This window comes from Berghia stephanieae, chromosome 3 (genome assembly GCF_034508935.2).
Source record: "Berghia stephanieae isolate SIO BIC M18660-M18661 chromosome 3, UCSD_Bste_1.3, whole genome shotgun sequence".
Classification (NCBI taxonomy): Eukaryota; Metazoa; Mollusca; class Gastropoda; order Nudibranchia; family Aeolidiidae; genus Berghia; species Berghia stephanieae.
In genome coordinates, this window is record NC_088362.1 from 59,944,917 (window position 1) to 59,962,416 (window position 17,500).

Below are 17,500 nucleotides of genomic sequence, written 5' to 3' on the forward strand. Positions count from 1 at the left end.
AGTAGCATCTAATTTACACTCTAGAAGCAACACTGTTCTTCAAAGGTCAATAACTTCAGAACACAGGTTATTTTCCTTTAAGGCGTTCAACTTCAAATTTGAAATCGCTACAGTGTCTTAGATAGAAGAGACACATATTTAAACAGAGAAATATATGATATGAACTTCATAGGTTCCAACAGTAGTAAAGGGTTACGTGTATGCATGTCTGACAACCGAACGCAATTATGGGCCAGGTATAACATTTGTTGTGATGAACCGTATTTTGAGTCATTTTTTGACATTTCGGTAACAACATTGAGCTGATAATAAATTGGATTGTCAGACCTTCAAAAAAGTGAACGTCGGTAAAAGGGATAATAAATAATATTATGAATTCCGAGAAAGCAAGAAAGAGCAATGATTAAGCGATTTTTGGATTATATATATAATATATATATATATATATATATATATATATATATATATATATATATATATATTGGCCCGAGGCCCGAGACCCGAGATCCGACAGCACAACAATGGCATTTTTAGTTTTTTTCAATCTGTCTCAACATGACAAAAAGATCTGAAAAGAGTAAAAGCTCCCTAATTGGATTCAGTAGTCTGATGTCACGCAGCCCGGCAACGGCGGCCATCTTGGTTCTAAACAAAGAAAATCATTACTTTTTATTCTTCATGCTGGCAGAACTTTTCATTCCCTTTTCATATGCCTTTTGATCAGAATGTGTAAAAGTCAAAACATGATCAAATTTATGTGTTTATTGTCCTACATGTTAAATGTTGCTGTTGGCGAAGGTAAAGCGCTTTGAGCACGTTTAGTGGATATTGCACTATAAAAGCTCAATTTTAAATTTTTTTGTTTACATTATGAGGGAAGTGACGTCACGACTGTTGAACCCTATTGAATCCACGGGTCAAGTCTTTATAAAATTTGAATTTCATCTAATTTTGGAATCAAATACATCCCTAAGGCAAGAAAATATCATTTTACTTTCATGTTTATCTATAAGCAATTATTTAAGATATAATATTATTAAATCATTAAAAGCGTGTATGTCTCTCAAAGGGCAATAACCTAGTAACATGTGGTATTTCCCTTTGAGGTGTCTAATTTCAGAGAAACCGGAATAAACTCAAATTCCATGGGTCTAATGACTCTAAAAGCCTACTACTACTATGTGTAGTACACATCTCTTGATGTAATATACGTCTCTTTTATTTAAAACTAAAGCTGTTAGAATGGCAATTTTCAAGGCGTCTGTTGAAAAATAGCGTCTCCATATGAAAAACAATACTAAAGTAGGAGGATTTGAATCAATTGCTATAGTCTGTTTCACGCTATAGACCTCCGGACTACTTTTACGTTGCAAATAACATCCATCATACAAAACATTAAACAAACTCACCCTAATTAATCTATTCTGACGCCCACCATTTCTCCGCGAACTGGTGCTGACCCCCCCCCCCCCCCCCTCGGCCCCGCCCCTGTTTACCCAGTAATGCTTGGATAGCAGGTTCTGTTAGATCTGACGGAAAGCACTTTACGATAGACAAACATCCTATCCAGTGGCTAGAAATCAATTGCTATTGTCTATTTCACGCTATTGCAATCGGGACTTACTTTTCAAGGCGTCTGTTGCAAATAACGTCTTTCATCAGGGCTGCCAGATGGCCACGTAGATGGCCAAAATTAGATACAGAGAGAATCATGTTTCTATTACCGATGAGTTTTTCAAATGGGTCACAGCAATAGTAAAGTTTGGTTACGTGACGTTCTATATTGCCACTTTTGAAGTCGAAATTGGCCACGAGGACCTCGGGCGGCCTGGCAGCCCTGATGATTTTTTATAAAAAACTCCCTTTATTAATCCTGTAGGGGAATTTTCTCTCTAAGGTCTAGGGAAGACTGGGAAAACCAGTCAGCCGCCTGCTTGTGTTGAACCAACACCCCCACTCCACCCGCACCGCCCCTGTTTACCGGGTAATACATGGATAGCAGGTTCTGCTGGATCTGGCGAAAAGCACTTTGCGATAGACAAACATCCTATCCAGTGGATAGAAATCATTTGCTATTGTCTATTTCACGCTATAGAAACTCGTGACTACTTTTACGTTGCAAATAACATCTATCATACAAAACATTAAACACACTCACCCTAAATAATCTATCTGACGTCGAACATTTCTCCGCCATACTAAGGTAGTAACGTCCTATCCAAAGTATAGAAATCATTTAATTGATATTGCCCGTTTCACGCTCTAGAATGCGACTGTTGCAAATAACATGTATCATACAAACCATTAAACACACTCACCCTAATTAATCTATTCTGCCGTCCAGCATTTCTCCGCCTGCTGTTCCCAGAATGTCTTCCAAGCCTAGAAGAGTTGGTCTTCATATGACAAACAATGCTGAAATAGGAACACGTCATGACTGCCATGGGAACGACCAAAACAACGATGAACACCGTCGTCACATAGCTGGAGATGAATTATGAAAAATAATAAATATTAATTAATTGATTCATAAATTCTCTCAAAAATGTGAATAGAATTTTCTTTATTGTTATTTATTCATATCATTCTTATTGTTATTTAAATTTCAATTATATTGGAGGAGTTGAAATGAGAAATGATGGAGGAGGGACTGGTGATTTTGAAAAGAAGGATAGGGCTGGCACGGAGAGTTTTCCAAGGGCTTGGGATAATTTGTTATACAAAGTATATCGACAAGAAAACAAAGATAACACTTTTCAAATGGCAGTATTACTGTATGGGTGCGAAACATGGAAAATGAACAAAGAAGTTGAAAGAGGAGAAGATGCTTTCAAAATACAATAAATGTCTCAGAAGAATATAATTTAGAATAAGATGACAACGGCATATAAGAAAAAGAGAAAATGATGGAGTTGGTAGGAACGGAGAAGGTCAGTGCAATGGTCAAGATGAAGAGATGGAACTGGATTGGACATGTATTGGGAAAGGAAAATGGGTTTGATTGTGGTATAATAGCGGTGGGATGGACACCACGAGGAAAGAGGAGAAAGGGACTCCCAAAAATCAAAATGGCGCAAAATGGTGGAGAGGGAAAGAAATGATGTTGGCATGATATACCCCTGGCAGCGAGCCAGAACTGAAGCAAGGGGCCGGAGCCTTCAGAGCCGGAGTTTATCCCGGTTTCTATAACGTTAAACGGACAATAACATTTGCTTGCTATCCTTTGTATAGGACGCTAGTACTTTCCGCCAAATCTAACAGATTCAGCTACCCATTCAATGCTGGGTGGACAGGGGGTCAGAAAAAAATCTCGACTGCACACCGGATCGATCTCGGTTAATTTGCGTATGAAGCGAGAGCTCTACCAAATGAGTTATTGGGACCCCCAAGGGGTCGGGGCAATTAGAGGGAAATTATTCAGGCCTAATGTGTCTCCTGGCGCTGGGAGATTTAAGTATGTAAATAATTAAGAATCCTTCATTCTGTGGCATAACGTGGCATTTCTCCTCCTGGGAGTGTCTTCCCTAGCTGATATGAGTTGGCCTTCATATGATACACAATACTATGATAAGAATTAATCACGACTACCATGAGAACCACCAGAACAAAGATGAACACCAGCGTCACATGGCTGGAGATAAATAATGAATGATAATAAACAAAATTAATGGTGGTGATTGTGGTCCCTTGGCTGGACAACAACATACTTAGGAACAATTGTACAAGGAGATGGGGGCAATGAGATCGAGGTTAAGAAGAGGATACCGGCAGGCTGGAATGCTTGGAGAACGGTAACTGGAGTTATGTGTGACAAACGAATTTTTGCAAAGCTGAAGGGAAAATCTATATAAGTCTGTTGTAAGACCAGCAATATTACATGGACTAGAGACAGCAGCTACAACAAAGAAACAAAATAAAGAAGTTGAGTGGCAGAAATGATGTTGAGATGGTCACTTGGATGGACAAGAAAAGATAAAGTGAGTAATGAACGATTTTGAAGGTTGAATGAAGTGATGAATGTATCAATAAAGATGAGAGAAGATGGATTGAAATAGTTCGGACATGTTAAGAGACGAGAGAGATAGAGAGAGAGAGAGAGAGAGAGAGAGAGAGAGAGAGAGAGAGGGTGAACGTGGGAAGGAAAGTATTGGATTTATAATTAGCTGGAAAGAAGAAAAGGGACGCCAAAAGACTAGATTGATGGATAGGGTAAAGGACGATATGAAAGAACGGAGCCTGGAGGAGGATGATGCAGTGAACCGAGATACATGGAGATGTGGCATTCATTATGGCAACCCTGCAAAATGCGGAACAAGCTGAAAGAAGACTGAAGAAGAAGAAGAAGAAGAAGAAGAAGAAGAAGAAGAAGAAGAAGAAGAAGAAGAAGAAGAAGAAGAAGAGGAATGGTGGTGGTTGTGATGACGGTGGTGATGTTAGTGGTATACCTTGCAATGGTGATAATGGTGGTTGTGGTGGCTGTGGTTGTGATCGTTGTGGTGGTGACTTTGATGATGGTGTTTTGGGCGTTTTTGGTCGTGGTCATAACCATGATTATTGCAGCGAAAACGAGGTGCTCAGTCAAGTGCTTTATTAATTGCTCACGATGCTATGCTGATGGGTAAATAAACTCACAAAAACAGCCAGTCCAGTACCACGTACTCACAATAAAACTATCTGTAATCTTGAATGTTTTTAGTCTGATCGGTAGAATGAAGTAACAACTATTAACTAAAATGGTTGTCTAAAAACAATTTTAAAAAAGAGCTGAATAACGTCAATTTCGTACCATCTAATACGTAAGAGCATCCATTGCCTTTAATCTTAAAAACAAAATAACAAAGAGCTGAGTGACGTCAAATTTGAATTATTTATACATAAACATATCCATTACCTTTTATCTGAAAAAAACAATAACAAATAGCTGAATGATGTCAATTTAGTACCATCTATACGTAAACGCATTCATTACCTTTTTATCTAAAAACGATAACAAATATCTAAGTGACGTCAATTTCGTACCATCTATAAGTAAACGCTTCCATTACCTTTTATCTGGAAGTTTCCAATTGATAGTGCATGAAGTCCCAAAAGGTTCTGGCGAGTACTCCCCCCATCCAAACATGGGACAAAGGCTGAATATCATGGCGTAGAATAGAACCCCTAGGAGTAAGGCAGCTGTAGACGAGTTTTTCTTGACAACAGCTGAAACAAAAACAATAGTTATGATTGAATAATGGTGATGATTGATGATGGTGATGGTGGTGTTGATGATGATGATGATGATGATGATGATGATGATGATGATGATGGTGGTGGTGGTGGTGGTGGTGGTGATGATGGTGGTGGTGGTGGTGGTGATGATGGTGGTGGTGGTGGTGGTGATGATGGTGGTGGTGATGATGATGATGATGATGGTGGTGGTGATGATGGTGGTGGTGATGATGATGATGATGATGATGATGATGATGGTGATGGTGATGATGATGATGATGATGATGATGATGATGATGATGATGATGATGATGATGATGGTGATGATGATGATGATGATGATGATGCTGGTGGTGGTGGTGGTGGTGGTGGTGTTGGAGGTGGTGATTATGATGATGATGATGATGATGATGATGATGATGATGATGATGATGATGATGATGTAACTATGCTTTGATATGTGTTCTGAATTGACAAACTACCTAAAACGATTTTTAATTGAATTGATTTTGTTAATCAAAAGTTATCATTGTTTTCTGTGCAGTTATATGGCCTAATCGTATGACTCGCCTTCGGATCGGAAAGTTCTGGGTTCGAGCCTCGCTCGGTGTTAAGTTGAGTGCTTGGAAATTGTCCTTTACTCAGATTCTCTCAACGTACTCAGGTGTAAAATGAGCATCGTGAACAGCATTGTCTCTGTCCGAAATAATTTGTCCTTTTGCCTAATAGGTGTTGTGTCTCGTCCTACGTGTTAAATGTTTTGCTGTTAGCTTGGGACCTCTTGTAAAGCATTTGAGCAGATTTAGTGGACATCGCTCTAAAAAAAAGTTCAAGTTTTTATTTGATTTTTCTTTTGTTTTGTTTTTTTATTTGGAGGGGGGATAGAGGAGGGGATTGTACCAAATAATCTTGATCCAAAACGACTGATATGTCCACAACAAAATGATAAATGAAAAGTTAACAACAAAAATAATAATAAATTATTAATCAGTCTAGAACATTGAACCGCTGGTCATTTCTCACAAAACAATCGGAGGAGGAAGTTTTGTGGTTTGAATATGACAGGATTTTTTAAATTGTTCGTACACAACGAAATTCGAAACTTTAGACATCAAAACAGAAAATTAAAACAAGTTTTTGGTGGGTTTTGGGGGTTTTTTTTAGTCTGTTTGCTTGTTTTGTGTTCGTTTTTTTTTTTTTTTGTTTTTTTTTTGTTGTTATTTTTTGTTTGTACTTTGTTTTTGTACTTTTGGGGTTGGGGGGGGGGTGATCGGGAGAGGAGGATGTACACTTTGTCTTGATTTTTACCTGTTATGTATATATTTGTATATAGGAATTAAGTAATGGAGTGTATAGTGTCTAATCCTGGGACTCGTTCCTTAAATCGTGAGATCTTTGGAACTTGTTACAATTTTCAAAATGTACCTCAATAACGGCCTTCAAGTATCTTTTCACATCAATGGCCCTATTTTACGTGAAGAGAAACACGGGGCAATGTTGGTCTTTATCATTATCATTATCCTTTGTATCACTATTTTAATCATCATTATCATCATCATTACTATTATATTATTACTATTATTACTATTATTATCATTATTATTATTATTATTATTATTATTATTATTATTATTATTATTATTATTATTATTATTATTATTATTATTATTATCATTACTACTATCATCATCATCATCATCATAATTATAATCATTATTATTATTATTATTATTATTATTATTATCATCATCATCATCATCATCATCATCATCATCATCATCATCATCATCATCATCATCATCATCATCATCATTATAATCATTAATATTATTACCATTATTATCATCATGACCAATATTATTGTTCTGATTGTTATCGTGATATTAATGATTATGTTCATTATTGATTAATCAATTAATAAGCAAAGCTGTTATTTCATTCCATCACCAATGTCAATCATCATAAATTGTAATCTATCATTATCATTATTATCATCATCACAATCACAATCCTATTTATTATTATTAAGCTTTATCCTCAGTATGTTTTACGACATAATCAAACACAACATTTCTCTTTTTACGACATAATCAAACACAAATATTTCTCTATGTAATGCGATATTATGGATATTATTAAAAGTCTGCAGAAATAAAATCAAATTATGTCATTTGATGTCCATGTAATAAAGATGAAATCGCTAGTCTTTTATTGACATCCGCCAAGGCCAACTTATGGAACATAAGCATAAAAATCGGAGTTGTCCTGTAAAAATTGGCATGATATAATTTGATATTTGTTCATAGAATTACGTAAAGGAGATTTCATTTCATGCCAATTTCTAGAAAAACACGTAATTAGAAATTTGGCCTTTCAAATATCGATCGATTTCAATGATTCTCACCTTGGTAAAGACTTTCAAACCTGAGACTTCTCAAAGCCTTGATTAAAGTCCAAGGTTTTAAGGAGTTTTCGTCTGTTTTCAAATGAGAGTCATTTAAATCACTCGATATTTGAAGGACGATTTTTCTGGCCAAATTTTGTAAATAGAGTATTGCAGTTAAATGGTTTAATAGGATTGCATGATATGATGGCACGTAATATAATGATGTATGGGGGATTCTGAAGGATTATGAAGAATATTCCTGATGGTTAGGCTGGTGTGGTCATGAGGTATGGCCCTCGCGCCCTGATTGGAATGTCCTGAGTCCAAGTACAGCTCTGAGCGGCGCATAGTTTGTTGAGTCCTTGGAAACGGCTCTGTAGTCATATTATCTCACCGTATTCAGGTTAAAATGAGTCGGTCACAGATAGTTATCGATTTTAATATAGATGTAATAAGCGAAATAATGTCCTATTTTTTAAAGATTAATGATAGAATACATTTTAATTAAGACCAATTGATTCAGAGATTCATAACCATTTTTGAATTTATGCATTGAGGGGCAGCTGAAAAAAAGAAGAAAAAACACACGCCACTTATTAAAGATCTATGGGATTCTTAAATTAAATTAAATTCCCTTTATTCATCCCATAGGGGAATTTTTTCTTTAGTGTCCATTCCATAGGAAGACTGGAATAACCCAGGTGTCAGCTGAAGTGCAGAGCCGCAATTGAGCTAGGGCGAGGTGACTTACTCAAGACCACACAGTGCAGTGGCGGGGTGATCGAACTCGGTACTTTTCGGGTACGCGAAGACCGTACCGCTGTTGTTTTTTTGTTTTTTTTTAAAAATCGAGTTATCTCCCCGATTCCACTTTGAGATATAGAAGATTATGTCCCCTGAAATCTAATTTTGGACTTGTTGTTTTGATATGATTAATCCTCATTTTCATATTGATAATATTTGTAAAACCTGATATCATATGAAACGAAAATGTAGTTAACCCTTTAATTTAGGTAATGGAAGAGAAATCAAAACAACACTTATTATATATATATATATATATATATATATATATATATATATATATATATATATATATATATATACATAATCGACTGTTGTAAAAATCTTTAATTATACTTCGTATGACTCTTCCGGACAACATGGCTGACACCTGTTGACATTGAGCTTCGGCTCAGTGGATAGTCTTATGTTTCCATTTATTCACTGTGTGGAATCTTTAATTTTTACCTGATGTGGACTAATCTTAATATTGGAACTTTTAACTTAAGATCTATTAAAAGTAACATTCGAAAGGAACAACTGTGTCAAGATTTAGAAAGTTATAAAATCGATGTGTTGTGTTTACAAGAGACGAAGATCCAAGATGGCGTCGACAAAACAATAAATGGTCACAGACTGCTGTGCTTTGCTTCCAGTTCACCTCACTATGGTGGTGGATTTCTCATAAATAAAAACTGCAGGGATTTGACTAGTGACGAATGGAATGTTTCGGACAGAATATGTGTTCTTGAGCTTAAGTGTAAGATCAATTCAAGGAACCAGAATAACAATAACAAAGACGATCACGGTAAGAAGACGTTCACTATCTCAATCGTAAATGTTTACGCACCAACAAGTCAACGCGCAAAACAATACCCAGAGGAAACTGATAAATTTTACAAAGACCTAGACGATACACTGAACAAAATAGGAAACAAATCAATATTAATAATTGCTGGAGATTTTAATGCCAAAGTAGGAAAACGTCTCGACAGTGACACACTATGTTTAGGATCATACTCAAAAGGAAAACGTAACGATAACGGAGAAAAATTAGTCCAGTTCTGTGAACAGAGAAAACTTTTCATAACAAACAGTGCTTTCAACCACCCATCAAGACACCAGACAACATGGGTAGGACAAAGGAAAGACCAAACCCAAGACAAAATGATAACAATACACAACCAAATAGACTATATCATATGTCGACACCGCCATAAACACTACTCAACCAACTCGCGATCATACGGTGGTACACTGCTAACATCCGATCACAAACTTGTAAAAACGAATTTCAACATAAATGTGTACAGATAACGAAGACAGAAAGGTAAAACGGCAGTCAAAATAAACACGGCAAAAATAGTAAATGAGCGAGAATGTCGCATTCATTACCAATATGAACTTAACTCAAGACTATGGAAAATAAAGCAAAACAGCAATCCAAACAATGAATGGAAAGAGACGCAAGCGGCAATGAAATATGCGGGGGAAGAAAGTGCAGGCTCTATTAATACAACTAAGAACAAACCAAATCGAACGCCTAACATCGCTATTAACGATCTATCGCGGCAACAAAAAGAACTTAGGATCAGGATACAAAACACGAAAGACTCGGAAGAAATAATAAACCTGAAAACGGAACGAAACAAAATACTGCATTCAATTCGATCACTTACAATAAAACACAGAAACGAGGAATTAGACAAAAAAGTGGAAGACATAGAAAAGTCCAAAAATAACGCATCGTCTATGTTCAAAGCGACGAAATCTCTGAACCGAAAACCATTCGAGAACCCAAAACTACAGGATAAATTTGGCAAACAGACAACAAATCCCAACGATATCCTTGACATTGTAACTGACCACTTCCAGCAGAAATTTCACAAACAAGTCTCACAAATATCGCCCTTCTCAGGAAACCCTAGAGACCTAAACAACCGCATCACAACAACTGAAGTTAGAAATAGCATAAAGTGCCTAAACAATAACAGATCCCCAGGCGAAGATGAAATTCCCGCTGAATTGCTGAAATGCGGTACCCTCTCCCTGGATCTGAGCATTGCAAACATAATGAACAAAACATTCTCAACACACAAAGACTGGGACATAAACAGCGGTGTCCTAATTACAATACAAAAACCAGGAAAAACGAAAGGACCCGTAAACAACCTGCGCCCAATAACATTACTGAATACCATAAGAAAAACACTGTCAACTATTGTCCTCAACAGAATTAGACCGAAAATAGAAAAATATCTATCACATAGCCAAAGCGGGTTTCGCCAAGACCGAAGCACATCGGACGTTGTATGGACACATAAATGGTTGGCAGCAAAGGCACTCAAAGAAAACATATCCATAACAATAACCGGAATCGATATGTCCGCAGCCTTTGATACGATCGACAGAGGAAAACTTTTGGAGATATTAACAGACATAGTTGACGAAGACGAGCTCCGAATAATCCGATTTCTCCTCAGCAACACAAAGATACAACCAAGGATATACGGGGCCACAAAACAGACGCAGTTCGAAAGTAACATCGGGACCCCCAAGGAGATAGTCTGAGCCCGATTCTGTTCACAATATACTTAGAACACGCTCTGAAAGAAGTTCGAAAAGTCATTCCAAAACCAACGACTCATATTGAGAATGCAATCCCTAGAGAAATCGCCTATGCAGATGATGTCGATTTTATTGGACCAACACCAGCAAATATAGACATCATACAAAATACCCTCATGAAATATAACCTCCAAGTCAATGCCAATAAAACCGAATTTACAACAATATCGAGGAACAAAGAGGAATGGAAAAGAACAAAGAAAGTCGGCTCACTAATTTGAGACACCGAGGATGTACAAAGAAGAAAACAGCTATCAAACGCCGCACTCAGTAAACTCACCAATGTATGGATTAGAGGTGACAAAATAAAGAGAAAATCCAAACTGAAACTGTACCGTGCTCTTGTAAAACCGGTACTCCTGCGGCACTTGGGCGTTGACAAAATCCGAAGAAGAACATCTGGATGCCTTCCATCGCACACAGCTAAGAAGGGTACTGGACATCAAATACCCAAAAAAGATCTCAAATGAATCACTTTATAAGATCACAAAAGAAAGACCAATCTCCCTTGACATTTTACAACAACGATGGCAACTTTTCGGTCACATACTACGCAGGGACAAAAACATACCAGCTAACCAAGCCATGTCGGGATACTTCCGAAAACACGGGAACCTTTTCAGAGGAAGACCGATCACAACACTCCCTGTGATCCTAAACAAAAACCTCACAACACTTGGACAAAGCATTAGTCTCATAACGCAGGGACCTTGAAAATCTGAGAACCCTAGCAGAGGACCGGCAATATTGGAGACACCTCACACAGGAAATACTGGAAACAGCCAAGGCGACCCGATCTTTCGGTCGAGACGCGAAAGGCATCTAAGTCAAGTAAGTCAAACAATGACATGACCTTGAACTTGGAAGTGTCATCGATTGTGGAGTGGCTTCAACAGTCATGACGTCCCTCGTAATGACGCATGGTAACTTAGTAACTGGCTCTAAACTATCGGAACAGTGGCGTACCCCCTTATGAAATATTTCTCCGACAAGCATAAAAGTGTATCCAGAAGAGAAAAACAATAAAAATCGGATCATGTTTTGACTTTTATACATTCTGATCACAAGACATATGAAAAGTTCTAGCCAGCTTGAAGAATAAAAAGTACCCATTTTCTTTGTATAGAACCACGATGGCCTCCGTTGCTGGGCGACGTGACATTAGACAATTGATCCAATTGTCGTTAACAATTGGAGTTTGTAAATTCCATATAAAGGAAAAGGTCACTTGTGGGACTATGAAACTATTGGATGCACGGTGATCAGAACTAGTTTAGCTCATGAAGAAGGGAAGGAGGGTGGGGAGAGAGAGAGAGAGAGAGAGAGAGAGAGAGAGAGAGAGAGAGAGAGAGAGAGAGAGAGAGAGAGAGCTGTCAAACTAAAAGTCTTAGCGGGTTTTAGTGTCAAGCCATAATTTAACGATGGGTACGCTCTGACCCGATGACCGACAATTATTAGGATGTGAGATTAGACATAAGTGCAGAACGGTGAAGTACCTGACACGATTGGAGGGGTCTACACATGTTATCTATGGGGGTCCCTGGCCAACAGCAACACTTAACATTTAGGACGGGACATGACGTTGTTAGGCGGTATTACTATTATTTTTGGAACAGAGACAACGCTGTTAACGGCTAGGTGCCCATTTTACACCAGAGTAAGGTAAGAGATTATAAGTAAAGAGCTTTTTCCAAGGACTCAACTATACGCCGAGCGGGGCTTGAACCCAGGACCTTCCGATCTGAAAGCGAGTATTATACAACTAGACCACATAGCCGCACAATAAACACTAAACATATAAATAGTATGCGCTTGGCTCACAACATTGCCATCCGGAAGTACAACGGACCAACACAGAAAACTTGTGTAACCATGAACTTTTATAGTCTGATTAATACAGTTTAGTGAGAATTACTCAGAAACGCAGATGTCAAAAAAGCAATAAAAAAGGCCTGAGTGACGCCATCTTCATACTATCTATACGATTGAGGGGTGTGGGGAGGAGGGGGGAAGAGAAATGGAACAGGCAACTTGATTGGTCAGTGAATCGCAAGTCACAACTCGGTACTAGATAATTGGATTCAATAGTCTGATGTCATGTCGCCCAGCAACGGCGGCCATCATGGTTCTAAACAAAGAAAATCGTTACTTTTTATTCTTCATGCTGGCTAGAACTTTTCATATGTCTTGTGATCAGAATATGTAAAATTCAAAACATGATCAGATTTATAATGGGGTTTTTTCCTCTGGATACGTTTTTATGCTCGTCGGAGAAATATTTCATAAGGGCGTCCGCTATTGTTCCGATAGTTTAGAGCCAGTTACTAAGTTACCATGCGTCATTAAGGGGGAAGTGACGTTACGACTGTTGAAGCGTATTGCTAATGTCCTAATTTAGTGTTCTTAATGGTTCAATGTTTATTGTCATGTTTATTAAAACATGTTTATTCATCTTAACAACGCCACTACTACATTATCTCCTTCGTCTGGAGTGTTTATTTATTGTGCGGCTATGGTCTTGTGGTAAGACACTCGCTTTCGGATTGGAAGGTCCTGGTTTCGAACGTCGCTCGGCGCATAGTTGAGTCCTTGGAAAAGGCTCTATTTATCATATTCTCTCACCGTACTCAGGTGTATAATGAGTTAACAACGTTGTTTCTGTACGAAAAAAATTGTACTATATCTCCTAACAGGCATCATGTCACGTCCTAAATGTTAAATGTTGCTTTTGTAAAGCGCTTTGAGCACGTTTAGTGGATATTGCGCTATATAAAAGCTCATTTTTTTCTTTATCCAGCTTTGTTGATAAAGGGGAAACCCGAAACGTTCATTTTTTCTGTTTTCGTACATGAAGCTTACATTCAATTTCACATTGTTATTTCTTTTGACCAGATGACCGACTATTAGGATGTAGGATCAGAGGTAAGTAAGTGCAGAATGATGATGTACTTGTACAAGATTGAGGGGGGGGGGGGGGGGGATGAGATATGGAACAGGCAACTTGATTGGTCAGGGAATCGCACGTCAGAACTCGGTACTAGATAATTGCTTATGTCCTAATAAGTTAGTGGTCTTAAAGGCTCAATGTTGAGGCGCCTCGACCTGTACTGTCGGCCGTACTCTAGAGAAGCACTTATTTTAAATTTTGGCCAGAAAACTCGTCCTTCAAATATAGATCGATTTACATGACCCTCATCTTGGCAAAAATTCTCAAACCTGGGACTTCGCCGGTCCCAGATTTGATAGTTTGTTTGAGGGTTTTTTTCCAAGATGAGAGTCATTTAAATCGATCGATATTTGAAGGACGAGTTTTCAGGCCAAATTTTAAAATATGTGTCTTTCGCGAGTACGCAGTGTAATAATGTTAGTAATTTGAGTGGCTCATGAGATTACAGTTAGAACCCCACTTTCGTGTTTCTGACTCGTGTATGTGTATCTATTGTTTTAACGTGGATTACATGTAGCTGTCTTGTTGATGCGGCTATGTGGTCTTGTGGTATGACACTGGCTTTCGGATCGGAAGGTCCTGTGTTCGAGCCTAGATCAGCGCATAGCTGAATCCTTATTATTATTATTTATTATTATTATTGGTAGTAGTAGTAGTAGTAGTAGTAGTAGTAGTAGTAGTAGTAGTAGTAGTAGTAGTAGTAGTAGTAGTAGTAGTAGTAGTAGTAGTAGTAGTAGTAGTAGTAGTAGTAGTAGTAGTAGTAGTAGTATCATTATTATTATTATCATTATTATTATTATTAATATTATTATCATTATTATCATTACTATTATTATTAATTATTACTATTATTGTACCTTCTAAAATACTGCTACTACTACTACTACTACTACTACTACTACTACTACTACTACTACTACTAATACTACTACTACTACTACTACTACTACTACTAGTACAACCACTACTCTCACCACCACTGCTACTACTACTACTACTACTACTACTACTACTACTACTACTACTACTACTACTACTATTACTACTACTACTACTACTACTACTACTACTACTACTACTACTACTACTACTACTACTACTAATATTTCTACTTCCCTTCATCCAGATAGCAAGATTAAAGTGACGTGTAGCTACCATCAAGTCCAATCAATATTAACCATAACGAGTAAAAACCAGCGCACTTCAGCAATTGCTACTGAATAAATCGAATTTCTTTATGTCCAACAATTAGAATCTATGCCCTTACTACTCTTAACATGTCTAAGAACTGAATGTTAACAAATGAACGCTGATATAATATTATGTCTCAAGCAGTAAGCATTAGACGGTAGGAAACATTTAAGTAAAAGTAGTAGTGGTGGTAGTATAGTAGTAGTAGTAGTAGTAGTAGTAGTAGTAGTAGTAGTAGTAGTAGTAGTAGTAGTAGTAGTAGATATTAGTATAGTAGTAGATAGTAGTAGTAGTAATAGTTAGTATTAGTAGTTAGTAGTAAGTGTAGTATAGTAGTAGTAGTAAGTAGAGTAGTAGTAGTAGTAGTAGTAGTAGTAGTAGTAGTAGTAGTAGTAGTAGTAGTAGTAAGTAGTAGAAGTTAGTAGTAGTAGTAGTATAGTAGTAGTAGTAGTAGTAGTAGATAGTAGTAGTAGTAGTATATAGTAGTAGTAGAGTAGTTAGTGTAGTAAGTAGTGTAGTGTAGTAGTAGTAGTAGTAGTATAGTAGTAGTGTTGAGTGAGTGTAGTTAGTAGTAGTAGTAGTAGTAGTAGTAGTAGTAGTAGTAGTAGTAGTAGTAGTAGTAGTAGTAGTAGTAGTAGTAGTAGTAGTTTTTGTTTTTGTTGTAGTAAAAGTAGTAGAGTTGTAGCGCGCATGACAAGCTAATAAATATGCATACCTACGTACTGTTGTAACAACGCGTATTAGGTGTGTACTTACTGTAGTAAGGCAGCTTAACAATCATCATTCGAACCACAGACATTATACACAGAATTCCAACATCCATGAAACTGAAGAAGAACCCGAGGAAGCCATTAATGATACAACCTGTGGAAAGAGGCGCAAGAGTAAACATCAAAATGACAGTAAGAGAGCAGGCACCGGTGTAAGATCTAGATGGAAACAAGTGTGTACGAAAGGTGCCAGACAAAGCAAGGAAGAAATATCATTGCCTTTTTCACCCTGGGTCAGGGTATAGGCCACAGACAAACAGTTCCCATCCTTCTCTATCCTGAGCTAACTTTTTTATCTCATTCCATGTCTTACCACTTCTCTGTATATCAGCTTCTTTAATTCTTCTCCATGTTCCTCGTGGCCTTCCCTTTGATCTTCTGCCTTGAGGGTTCCAGTTCAATACTTTCTTTGTTATAGTGGAGTCATTCTTTCTAAGCGTGTGTCCAATCCACCTCCATCGTCTTCTTCCTATTTCCTCTCCCACTGGTTTTTGCTGTGTTCTTTTCCATACTTCTTCATTTTTTATTCTATCCATCCATTTTATTCTGAGTAGCGTACGCAAGCACCTGTTTACGAAATATGCAACAAGAAAAAAACATCCCAAAAAATCAATCTGCCTCGACTGGGGATCGAACTTCAGACCTTTTGATTTCAGGTCAGAGCGTGCTACCATTACACCAAAGACGCTCCCGGTAGTTGGAACAATTTTGATACCTATATTCTTAACAAAAGTCCGATCTATTCGATCACATCTTTAAAACATATTTAAAAAATAAAAATAGAATAAAATTCCCTTTATTCATCTCATAGCAGAAATTTGTCCCTCGGATCTATTCCAAGGCAAGACTGGAATAACCCAAGCGTCAGCCGCAATGCAGCGCCGCAAATTGAGCTAGGGCGAGGTGACTTGCTCAAGGCCGCACAACGCAGCGACGGGTGATTGAACTCGGTACCATTCGGCTACGAAGCAAAGACCGTACTGCTGAGTCACGCTGTCCCCTTCTCTTCTCTTTTGTTACTCTCCCAATAAAGATTTGAAAAAGTGTGTATAAAACAGTGCCAGTCATAAGCACGAAAGAAAAATACAAGAATAGAAAAACATTCCATAAAGTCAACCGCCTTGGCAGTCAAGCCAGAGTGATTTTGGAGATTGTTTTTTTTTCTTGTATATTTCTTTCTTGCTTTGTCTGGCACTGTTTCATACACAATTTTTGCAGTTCTATTTTGGGAGAGTAAAATAATGTGAAGGAAAAGAGAATTTATAACATATTATTTGATGTGATTAGATCAAACCCTTGTGAAGAATATAGGTAATAAAATTGTCCCAGCTATCGGGAGCCTCTGTAGTGTAATAGTAGCACGTCTGACCAGTAATTAGAAGGTCTGAGTTCGATCCCTAGTCGTGGTAGACTGATATTTTGGGGGATGGTATTTTTCCATCTTGCTTTCTCTGACACCTTTCATACACACTTGTTCAGATCTTTATCTGAGACTGGTGCCTTCTCTCTTGTTTCTCAATTTGATCAAACCGAAAACGTTGTGGGTTTTCCCCAAAGGTGGTACAACGCCATACCTACTTATCT

At 37.6% G+C, this 17,500-nt stretch overlaps 1 protein-coding gene across 1 annotated transcript in view; it reads right to left on the reverse strand.

The window, feature by feature from the left end:
- The window catches only part of LOC144969609 (visual pigment-like receptor peropsin), a 31,254-nt gene that overhangs the window by 13,270 nt on the left and 484 nt on the right, over nucleotides 1-17,500 (reverse strand). Inside the window, exons 2-4 of the mRNA XM_078908750.1 lie at nucleotides 15,903-16,010; nucleotides 5,046-5,202; nucleotides 2,319-2,484 (exon numbers count right to left, since the gene is read on the reverse strand). Of these exons, the coding sequence (XP_078764876.1) occupies nucleotides 2,319-2,484; nucleotides 5,046-5,202; nucleotides 15,903-16,010 (431 nt within the window). The remainder of the gene's footprint in view (nucleotides 1-2,318; nucleotides 2,485-5,045; nucleotides 5,203-15,902; nucleotides 16,011-17,500) is intronic.